Source organism: Anabrus simplex, chromosome 6 (assembly GCF_040414725.1).
Source record: "Anabrus simplex isolate iqAnaSimp1 chromosome 6, ASM4041472v1, whole genome shotgun sequence".
NCBI lineage: Eukaryota > Metazoa > Arthropoda > Insecta > Orthoptera > Tettigoniidae > Anabrus > Anabrus simplex.
This window is the reverse complement of record NC_090270.1, coordinates 249702152-249714656: the sequence shown is the minus strand read 5'-3', so window position 1 is coordinate 249714656 and position 12505 is coordinate 249702152. Positions and strand designations below refer to the sequence as shown.

Below are 12505 nucleotides of genomic sequence, written 5' to 3'. Positions count from 1 at the left end.
TGACCAAGGGAGGTCGGATAGGATAAATGAAAGTGAGGAGCCTGGCACAAGTAAGTGGAAACAATGCCAGGACTCAGCTGAGGGCCCCGTGGTCGCCAACCCACGCTCCAAAGTTCAGAGCTCCTGGGCCCCTTTTAGTCGCCTCTTATGACAGGCAGGGGATACCGTGGGTGTTATTCTACCGCCCCCACCCACAGGGGGGTAAATCTCCAGCCCAAAAGCATATCTATGTTAATATAATTCAGGAACTTACTCTAAGAACGCTGTACGGGTTGTTTTCTGTTTCTTTCTTCAATGGGATCCTCTTATTGCAGTGTTTCCCAACATATTTTGTTTCATGGAACCCTGCAAATATTTAACTTGGCTGCCTAGCATGTATTTTAACTTAGACCAAATGGTGTTGTACAGCAGGCAAGCCAATTTGCAATTCATCTGTTTTCAACAAAAGTTTAGACCAGTATTTTATTTAATACTCTTGTCTGGCTCCTCTGCTGAATGGTCAGCATACTGGCGTTCAATTCAGAGGGTTCCAGGTTTGATTCCCAGACAAGTTAGGTATTTTAACCACATCTGGGTAATTTCTCTGACTCAAAACACTCCTCTTCATTCACAATCAACACACGACACTACCAGCCAACACAGAAACATGCAATAGTGAATACATTTCCTTTACTTAGTGTTGGCATTGGCATCAGAGAGGCCATTCAGCCATAGAAGGAACTAAATGAATACAGTATGTGTGACAGAGTTCGCACTCACTTTAATTTTACAACTTACAAAAACTATTATTCCACAGCCTGTTTCCAGTCATTTGACCGGTTCAGGAATGGAATGAATAAAGCCCCCATTTAACAGCGAGGATAGGAATTGTGCCAGCTGCCGAAGCTTGTTGCACTCCTCTGGAGCAATAATTAATGACTGACAGATAAAATGAAATGATTGGAGAGTGTTGATGGAATGAAAAGTGACAGGGAAAACCAGAGTACCTGGAACAAAACCTGTCCCACCTCCACTTTGTCCAGCACAAATCTCACATAGAGTGACCGAAATTTGAACCACGGAGCCCAGCGATGAGAGGCTGCCTGAACCACGGAGGCTCTTCATAAAAACTGTTGTTAACATGTACTATATTTTTATGTATTATATACAGAAACATATCAAATAAATGTGTATTAATATAGTCTCTGCAAAGCATTTTCTTTAGTTTCACTTTCAGTTAAAAAGGTTAACATTCCTTTAAATGCATAATTCTGTAACACTGGCAGTTCAATGTGATATCTGGGCTAGTCTCTGAGAACAAAATAATTTTATTCTTGTCTATCACTTTCATAGGCTAACACAAAGTTCTACATTAGTTTACTACAATGTTATTATGTAAATCAGCACAAAGATATAATATACAGTTCAAAAAAATTAGGGGAACATGCTTTTGAACATATGCCATGCTCCACAAAAGAATACCTCACACCCAGGTGTATATTACCAACTAAACCTTTAATCTTTACTGTTGAAGTATATAAAAGAACATTGATGGATTCACATTCATTTTCAGAACACAAATGGAAATGTCCAAATAGGGGAAAAAACAAAGGGATAACAGTTCTCCAGGGTGGATTTTTATCACAGTTGGAGAGTTTCAGTATGATGTATGTCCTCCACAAGCATTTATCACAGCTTGGCACCTAAGTGGCATGCTCCTTATAAGTCGACAGAGGTCACGTTGTGGTATCAGGTTCCTTTCTTCAATGAGAGCCTGTTCAAGGTCTTGGAGAGTCTGTGGTGGAACATGACGCCCACAAACACTTCTGTCAGCCTATCCCACACATGCTCGATAGGATTAAGGTCAGGACTCACTGCTGGCCATTCCATCTCTTGAATGTCCAGTTCTCACAAGACAGCTCTGGTGATGCGCGCTACATGAGCCCTGGGATTGTCGTGCATGAGTATGAATTCAGAGCCAACACTGTATGCAGTAACCAACACATGTTGTAGCAGTATCTGCTCGATGTATCCGCAGCGGTAAGATTACAACGGACGATGACAAGATCCATACGGCCATCAATACTGATGCCACCTCACACCATCACAGAACCTTGTCTGAATCGGTCACCTTCCTGGAATGGCATGTACTGTTCACCACGGCATCTCCATACATGCTGACATCCATCACGCTGTGTCAGGGGAAATCTGGACTCGTTTGTGAACAACACGTCTCCATTAGCGAAGTTGACGTAGATACGGGCAAACAGAAGGTGAACTGCGCGATGTTGCTGCGTTAAACGAGGCAGTCGAACAGCACGTCTGGGTTGTAAGGACTCTTCTCCTAACCTGTTCCTTACTGTCTAGTCAGACACCATGACTCCAGTGACCCTCCTGAGGTCTTGTTGCACTTCTCTGGCAGTTTCTGAACACCGCCACAATGCACAGACGGTCAGATATCGGTCATCCTGTGGGGCTGTTATGCGTCCACGACCTTGTCCAACCCTTCTTGTGAACTGGCCTGTCTCATTGTAGTGATTCCACAAGCGTTGAATAACTGACGGAGAGAGAGATTGAGATCCACAGCAACACGACGAAAAGTCCATCCTTCCTGGATCAAAGTGACGGCCTTTGTGATTTGAACCTCGTTAAGATGTCTCATTTCCTATCCCATCATCGCCATCAGACCTATCTGTGTCAGTGCGACGTAAAGTAATTAGCAAAATTTAAAAAATAAAAGACGTCTCATGGATGTGCTGGTTTACGTACAGTATGATTAAATGACCTCAGTAGTTTGTGTACCTCACAATGACACATGGATGCACCGCTATTCACTTTCTTTTGAGGGGTCACCTGAGAGTTTAATGCATGGCTATGCCTACAGATGGAGTATAACTTCGATTTGACATATCCTGAATAGGTAAAGTCTCAAGGTATGCTGTACAACCATTGGAACCCCATCTACCAAATTAACGTTCACATACCAGATGTTACAAAACATGTTCCCCTAATTTTTTTGACCTATGTACTTGGAACGGCAAAGGCATCAGCAAAGTTTGTGTGCAGTGTCCACTACAGAAAGACAACAGTTGAGTTATGACTGAGGGACTGGTTCAAGAAAGAAGAAAGTTCACAGGATAAAGGAGCTTGCAGAATGAGTGAGAGGAAGAACTGGAGCAAAGTAGTATAATGACTGAAGAGCTGAATTCTCTACCAAGATGAAGGAATACCGGAAATCCAGAACAGTTGACCAGTGTTGATCATGGTACTAAATGGCCACGAGATAGATTTTTTTGTTTTTAATGGTGACAAGCAAGAAAGCTTGCAGCCCAAATCATCCACAGAGTGAAATATGCCTTCAACAAAACAACGCATATTACAGATTGACCAAGATTTCAAGAAAAACAACACCCAAGATTTCTACAAAAACTTCAAAAACATAACCTCGAAAAATACACCCTACCAAGGCTACACATCAAAGGCCTCAATGATAAAATTGCTTAAAATGACAAAGACAATTGTCAGCACTTGGGAAACTCCTTTGAGTCTCTCCTCAACTGTGAGACTACAAAATCAAAGGTCACTTCGAAGAAAAAGCAGGGAAAAAAAATTCAAAGTTCACTTCGAAGAAAAAGCGCACCCACCAACCCTGACTCATCTCTACCCACCAGAGAAGAAATCTGCCAGATCATCCAGTCACTCGAGAACAACCAAGCACATAGTGAGGACTCTATATTAGCTGAACTCTGGAAATATGCATGTGACAAGGCAATTGATAAACTAACCGAGATAATATGTGAGATTTGGTAAAAAGATAAACTTTCAAATTGCTGGACTTCAGCTGTGACACACAGTCTTCATAAAAAAGTTGATAAAACAGATGCGAATAACTACCAAGGCATCTCACTACTCTCCATTATGTACAAAATTCTCTCAAAAGCCCTCCAAATCAGGGCAAATAAACAACTAGATCTGCAAACAGGAGACTACCAAGGAGGTTTTAGGAAAGGATGCTCATGTGTTGGACAGATCATGAACCTTAAATCCATTCTTTTATATCCGAAACTTAGGAATAAGAAATTTGTGGTGACCTTTCTTGATTTTAAGAAGGCCTACAACTCGGCTGATCAAACCACCTTCATCAAAATACTGAAAGAATTGCGCTTGGACAATAAAACAAGAGCATTCATTCACCAGACTGTGATAGATTCCACATCCAAAGTGAAATTTAGAAGAGAAATTTCAGACACCTTTGAAATCAGAACTGGAGTTAGGCAGGGAGATGAACTCTCTCACCTGTTTTCTACAACTGCATGCATGAGAAAGTTATTTACAAATGGTGCAAAGAGCTGAGTAAAGAGGGTAATGAAAACAAGATTAGACTAGGCTGTAAGAGTAGAATGTGACAATCAACTGCCACGCATTTGCAGATGATCTTGTAACATTTTTCCATTCCATTGGCACAGCTGCAAAACAAATCAACCTACTCAAAACACAAGCACAAAGGTCAGTCTTCATAACTCCTTTGAGGAAATGAAATTCATAGCTAACATCAAGCCTGTGCTCTGAGAGCAATGGTGGAATGCAGGAGATGATGTTTAAATAACTAGGCAAATGGATAGAACTATAAAGCCTATCCAGAAAAGAAGCATCTGTATCCAGGATCAACAAGATGGAAATAGCACACCAACTAACCAAAGACATCTACAATAAACTATCAGTATCCTTCAACACAAAACTTAGACACTACTGTAGTCATCTGTCCAGAGGCCCTGTACATAGCATAATGCCCTGCAATAAATAAGAAAGGTTTAGTACAAAAACTATAAGCCAAGGAAGGGAAGAATCTGAGTAAAGTCTTCAGCCCAGTTAAAAAAAAAATGGTAAGTACAGTAAAAGGCACAACCAAGACCTGTGTGCACATGTGGAAAGATAACCAACACCATTTGATAAAGGAGGATCATTTTCTATGGGCACCTGACACAAATGAGTTCAGTAAGATTGTCCAGTCAGATCTTCGGCTACTTTCCGGATAAGAAGACTGAGGTAGAAAAGGACTTGTGAAAAGTGGGGAACACAGGTGATGACATTCTGAAACATAATCCTTTTCAAAAGAAACTTGGAGGACAGTGTAGTTTCCAGAAAAAGCCCACACTCAAAACAGGCAAGAAGTGCACTAATCAGAGAAAGGAAGCTCACCGAAAAGTAACGGGGAATAATGGGCAAAGGAAGACAGCAGTTGAAATGGTGTGGTCCATAACTGGCTGAATCAAAACAAAAAAAAAAAAAAAAAAACAAAAAAAAAAAAAAAAAAAAAAAAAAAAGAAACAAATAATGGTTTAGAGTCAGATTTTAATCCACATCTGAGGCTGAGCGTACTTTGATCTCGTCCTCCAAATTCCTCCAAGAATCATTCAAGAGCTGAGAATCAAATGCATGAACAGCATGGACATTGAGTACTTCCAGACAGAACCTACCGACTAAAGCAAACTCTAATAATTAATTAATGTTACTTGTTTTACATCCCACTAACTAATTTTATGTTTTTTTTCCGGAGACACTGAGGTGCCGGAATTTTGTCCTGCAGGAGTTCTTTTACGTGCCAGTAAATCTACCGACATGAGGCTGACGTATTTGAGCACCTTCAAATACCACTGGACTGAGCCAGGATCGAATCTGCCAAGTTGGGGTCAGAAAGCCAGCGCCTCAACCATCTGAGCCACTCAGCCTGGCAAAGCAAACTCTGAACTATACAGACAGTTGAAAACCTCCAACACTAAAATAAGATGTTGGCAGCTGAGTTCTATGGGTATTCTTGAATGGATAACAACAGGCTTACCAAGAAGATCTTCTCACATTAAAAGCTATAAGACTGGAAGTTCAATAAAGTCCAAAAAGACCTGGATTTCACTGAAATTTCTGACGACGTCATAGATCACTCCAAATTCTGTGACATGGTTAATTCTTAAACCGGCCACTCTCTCATGGGAGAGAGAGGTTGGGAACAAATGCAAACCTCCGAAAGGAATTAGTCATAAGCACTTCCTAGTCCGCTTAAATCAGTATTAATAATGACGTCATATGACCATAGCCTTTCATTAACAGACGATCATTTTGCAATAAAACCAAGAAGTATAATAGTCTGAATTCTTTTAAATTTTATATGTTATAAAACATTAGTAAATTTAATTGAACCATATAAGAACAAGCTATTAAAATTTGTAATAACTACAACTTACATATATTTTCATCTATAAAGCCAAATATATCTCTCAAGGTGCTTAACGTACTGTAAAATGAGACGATTCTGATCAGGTGATGAGAATCTGATCATTTACACATTTTTCAACAATAGGAAATGTTGATGCGGCACAATAACAACAGTCCTATAGCTGATCACTCTCTTCGTCTACAATAATGATAAGTTGTAGCACACAGTGACAACAATTGTCATTATCAGCAGATGTTTCTCATGTGTGCCACACTTGTGAAGTGAAGAGATCAGTCAGATAATTTCTGTTGCCAACAAGTATCTCAGTTGCAGAATTGTTAAGTTATGATATTTTTACTCTCATATGAACATTTTAAATACTACAATAAAGAAAGAAATATGCTAACTGAATTAAAGCCACTTATATACAGTATATTTAATAAAGACAAGCTTTCTGCCAAATTACATTAGCCTTCATCAGGGCATGTGGAGGTCCGTCAGAGGCCATTGTAATTTGGTAGAAAGCTTGGCTTTATTAAATATATATAAGCAGCTTTAATATAGTAAGCACATTTATTTCTTTATTTTAATACAATGAGCCACGAAAACCTACGTTCATTCATTTTAAATACTACTCTACATTTGCATGTCCATATTTAATACCATTTTGACACTATTCATATTTAATTATAATACTGTAATTTTTCATGGTGAATTCAATCATGTGAGTTTATAAGAAGGTTCTGGGACAAACTCGAAAATCAATATCCTACCACAACCTTTCAAACAACTTGTGCTTTTTCTGCCTCAGGTGTATGTTCATTTTCCAGGAAGACAAAGTAAACATTACTATCAACAACTTCCTTTCTCAAAAATATCCGACTCATTGGCTGAATGGTCAGCGTACTGACTTTCGGTTCAGAGGGTCCCGGGTTCGATTCCCGGCCGGGCTGGGGATTTTAACCTTCATTGGTTAATTCCAGTGGTCCGGGGGCTGGGTGTTTGTGCTGTCCTCTACATCCCAACATCCCTGCAACTCACACCGCACATAACACTATCCTCCATCACAATAACACACAGTTACCTACACATGGCAGATGCCGCCCACCCTCATCGGAGGGTCTGCCTTACAAGGACTGCACTCGGCTAGGAATAGCCACACAAAATTATTATTATTTCTCAAAAATGCAAATTTCATACATATTATCTTCAATGTTGCCAATGAGATATCTAATTCTCTTTTTTGTAGGAAATTTTACGATGGTGAAATTATTTATTTTTCATTCTGAACTCTTTTTTTTCTGCTGCTGTCTGCTCCTCCATTTTCATTTCCCTCATGCTCCTCAACATCACGATCAGGTAATGTGGAGGTGGAAGACATGGTAAATATATTTTTAATAACATAAATGATTATAAAAGCAAAGTGAAGTGATCTCTGTACAGGCCACAAAGGCCCTTGGAGGAGTGGAAGGTAAAGACTTCCACTATCTGTAACATGGGCACTTGGTGAGTTAGAGTGGTTAGCTGTACTCCTGGCCACCTTTGTCTGCAGGAATTAACCTGGTACTCATTTGTGGTATAGGCCGAGTAAACCTCAGGACCATCTACACCTCCAGAAAGTCTTGTTTCTTAAATTTTTCAATTTCTTGGTGGGGGAGAGGGGGAGGGGAATCAAACCTACATCCTTCTGGGTGAACAGAGCATAAATGATTATGATACTGAGTAAATCATCCTTAATGTTGATAGTATTTTTCCACTTGGAACTTGTGTCATTTAGATTTTTTGGGAATTATTCATAATTAAAATGTTTCTTATAGCACTATTGTTAGAATTAAGTGTACGGTATTGTACTATTTTTACAAATTAAGACTATAATAAAATTTTATACATTGTTATAAATACTTAATATATTTTTAAAACTCAAAATAGTGATCGGATTCACACATTGGTAGATTGATACCATTCTTATGTGGAAAATACATTAGTCATCGGACTCACCCCACCTTGTAAGATGACCATGGCCAAAGTAAAATATCAATTAATTTGTGGATGTAACATCACCACAGTTAAATAGTAAAAATTTCAAATTTACATTGCAATTTAACTGCAGTGAAAGGAATATTTTTTAGAAATTCACAAGTTTTGATCAGATTCACCCCAGTTTATGGTACATTATCTACTCCTGGTGATTCCCAAGTAGACTATGTAGCCAAAAGTCTGTGGACAGCCCACTGAACGTGTCTTTGTGACATCTGGCTATGCTTCCGAAAGTATATAAGTGCAGAATATTGCAGTATTGTTCTGTTAATAAACTGGTTTCTTTCTCAGGTATATGCTAATCCTTCATAAATTGTACTTTTATGTTCAATAGACTAGAAAACTTTAAGATTGTATTATCTAAGCACACAATTTCCATCTTCAGAAACGTTTTTATAGAATCATGAAAGTATCAGAAAATTATTGAGAATGTTGCTGGAAGTATATATTATTTTTGAATTACTGGTTAATACCCACACGCATCTCTTATCACTTGATATTCAGTGATTTAAAACACTCATCAATGTGAAGAACTCTAGCAGGCCAGTCCCAGACTTATTATTTGATTGTTGTTCATTAAATGATATATATATATATAATTTCGTATGGCTATTTCTAGCCGAGTGCAGCCCTTGTAAGGCAGACCCTTTGACAAGGGTGGGTGGCATCTGCCATGTATAGGTAACTGTGTGTAATTGTAGTGAGGGATAGTGTTATGTGTGGTGTGTGAGTTGCAGGGATGTTGGGGACAGCACAAACACCCAGCCCCCGGGCCACTGGAATTAACCAATGAAGGTTAAAATCCCCAGGAATCGAACCCGGGACCCTCTGAACCGAAGGCCAGTATGCTGACCATTCAGCCAACGAGTCGGACCATTAAATGATGCTAAGAGATGAGATTTCCTAGCACACCTGAACAACTATATTAGCTTCTCACACCACTTGGAAATCACTTTTATTCATTTATGTAGGCAATTATGTAAGAAATCTGCAATATCTCAATATTGTCTTAAACATGATTTAAGTGTTTTGTTCAGTTATAACTGTCCGATACATGTCATTGGAGGATTTTACATATGTGATGTAGATTGTCCACTCGAATCTTTGCCTACTTTCTAAATAAGAAAACTAAAAGGGGCCTGGTTCACTGAGGTAGAAGAGAATTTACAAGAATTAGGGATCTTACATGATGACATTGTGCAACCTGACCCTATAAAGAAGAAACTTGAAGGTCTACAGAGTTTTTGAACAAAACCTAAAATGAAGACAGACAAGGCATGGACTGAAGAACAGAAGGAAGCTCACCAAAGAAGGATGCTGGACTACTGGGCGAGTGTTAAAGCTCAAGACAGAAAATGGTTGAAATAACATGGTTCATAGCTGGCCAAAATGAAAGAAAAATAATAATAATAACAATATATGTTGGGTTCTTACCTGTTGTCTATCTTCTGTATCTGAAGATATCCATCGATGATTTGTTGAAGAGTGGTCTTTCAAGGGAACCTGCAGTAACTGCTGCCTATGACCGACGACTGGAGAAGGCTGGTCTCTGCGGCGAAGCATGTGTGGTGATGGCTCCCTAGAGTGATCTGAACGGTAACGTGATGGTGGTGAGTGCCGTTGAGATGGAGGAGAGTGGTCCCGGTAGCGATGAGTCAATGGAGAAGGTGACGGGTCTCTATGATATCGAGATGGAGGGGATGGAGTGTGTTCTTTCTGATGGCGAGATAGAGGGGAAGGAGAACGTTCCCTGTGATGGCGAGAGGGAGGTGACGGAGAACGTTCCCTGTGATGGCGAGATGGGGGTGATGGAGAACTTTCTCTGTGATGGCGAGATGGAGGTGGCGAATGATCTCTGTGGTGACGAGACTGAGGAGGTGAATGATCTCTACGATGCCGAGAGGGAGGCGGTGAGTGTTCTCTGTGATGACGAGATGGAGGTGGTGAATGTTCTCGAAAGTGGCGAGATACAGGTGGTGAATGTTCACGATGGTGGCGAGATGAAGGTGGTGACCGATCTCTGTGATGGCGAGGTGATGGAGAACGTGAATGTTCCCTACGATGCCGAGGAGGGGAAGGTGAATGTTCTTTACGATGGTGAGAAGGTGGGGAAGGTGAATATTCTCTGTGACGGTGGGATAACGGTGAACGGTGTGGCAGAGGAGAATGGTGCTGAGAGAGGGGTGTGAGCGTTTCCTGGTCCGATTCAATGGGGCTGCCCTTGTACTCTGTGTAGCGAGCAGTCAGCGGATCTTCTTCTGGTTCTTTCTTCTTCTCCTCCTTTTTATCTTCTTTCTTCTTCTCCTTCTTGCTGTTGCTGCTCCGTGAGAAGAGTTGCTTCACTTTATCCATAGTTGACACTTGTTTTTTCTTAGGGGCTTTCTTCTTTTCTTCCTTCTTAAGAGTCCCTTGAGATTTTTCTTTACGAGGGGCCTGTTGTGGCTCAACTTCCTCTGTTTCTCGTCTGTCGAAATCATCATCCGTGAGAGATGGTTGCTGCTCCTCTGTATAGTGTCGTATGAGGACTGTTGAGGAAGGAACAGAATCTGTTACTCTGCGCTGCTCCTGTACTAGTTTGGTGGAGCTCAACTGCGTCCTGCTTCGACTCGTCGAGTATGAGTAACGACTCGCATCGACTGTGTCCGTCTCGTCGCCATCACTTGGGTGGCCATTTAGGTCTACGCGTGTGACTTGGGGACTGCTGATGACGATCTTAGCTGTGGGGCCCTCCTTTGGGGAGTCCACTTCAATGCCAGAGTCTGCAAACATTTCTTTCTTGCCGCTCGATTCCTGTTCGTAGTTCAGTTGTGAGTGAAGGAATTCTCGCCTGTTATTGTAGCTCCGGCCGTTATCTTGAAGCTGATGTTTCTTATAACTGCTGTCGTTAAGTCGCGCAGCCATGAGTCTATCTTTCCGTTGGCTTTCAATCCTTGACTCGAGTCTGTCACGTCGGGAACTTAGGTCGTTGCTGTCGATTATTCTTGGTTGAATTGGTGGTTCTTTTTCCTTATCAAAGTACCCGTCATTGATAATTCTTGATGACTCTGAGCGGTACTCTGTCTTGTAACTGTCAAAACCGTCACCGATATGGATTGATGACTCTTTTTCCTTGCCAATATATCCATCCTTGATAACTCTGGACTCAGTGCGATATTCCGTTTTGTAGTTGTCGTAACCGTCCGTGATAAGAGGTTGGATTGGAATTTCCTTTTCCTTGCCGAAGTACCCATCCTTGATGATCCTGGACTCGGACCGATATTCTGTCTTGTAGTTATCGAAACCATCCCCAACTCGGGGCTGGAAGTAGCCTTCCGTTATGAGTTCTTTGCGGCGAGAGTCCATGCCGTCAGCTCTGCCCCGGGCTGATTCCATTGTTAGTCCCAGTCCTTCGTCGTCGTCTGAGTGTGGCTGAGACACTGCAGTATGTACTGTCTGCTTGGGTCCGCCCCCACTCACTACCACCTCCGCGTAGATCACCTGCTGTGTGGGCTCGGTGTACGAGAAAGGCAAGTTGTTGTTGTGCTGACGGCCATCCCCGGGGCTTAGTAAGGCGGACGGGCTCACCCCGCGCGGAGGACGGCGAGGTGTCCTGTCTTCACTCAGGCGCTTCACCATGGCGTCCACTGTGCGGCCCTTGGTGAGCGCCGGTCTGGATGCTGGTATCTGGCTGCTGTGTAACATTTCATCCGCTGGCTCAAAGTAGTCTTCACGGGGAGACGCCTCTATGATAGGAGATAACTGTTTTTTGTGGTTAATATCACCTGGAGATAACTGTTTCTTGACATGTGGTGCACTTTCTGAGTCACTGTGGCTCTTCTTTAAGATGTGTCTATTAGGTCTGACTGGAGAGCTGTCCGAGTGGTCACTGTGAGACTTGTTTTTCTTGCGTCGCTCTAGAGAACTGGTCGAGAGCTTGTTGCTTGATTTGCTGGCGTCACTGGCACTCCTTGAGAGAGTAACGCGCGTGTCTTTCTTCTCCCTGAAGCTGAGGCTGCGGCGCGGTGTCTTGTGGCTGCGTACGGGCGGTAAGGTGCTGTAACCGAGCGGTGAACGGCTGGTGCAGGTGACACTGTCTGCTTGTTGCAGCACCCGCCTCGCCTCCTCGGCAAGCTCCCGTCTAGAGAGCTTTGTGGGCCGCTCTCTGCGGACCGGAAGGGCAACAAGGTGGCCCTCCCCGTCTCCCGCGAGAGCCCCCACCACCCGAGGACCACCGCCGTGACCTGCGGCAACCAACAACCTTGTGTTAACACACAGACCACTTGTTACAGTTACACAGCT

At 42.0% G+C, this 12505-nt stretch overlaps 1 protein-coding gene across 1 annotated transcript in view; it reads right to left on the bottom strand.

The window, feature by feature from the left end:
* Positions 1–12505, bottom strand: part of blo (bloated) — a 151961-nt gene that overhangs the window by 27754 nt on the left and 111702 nt on the right. The window contains exon 3 of the mRNA XM_067150357.2: positions 9662–12447. Within this exon, the coding sequence (XP_067006458.2) occupies positions 9662–12447 (2786 nt within the window). The remainder of the gene's footprint in view (positions 1–9661; positions 12448–12505) is intronic.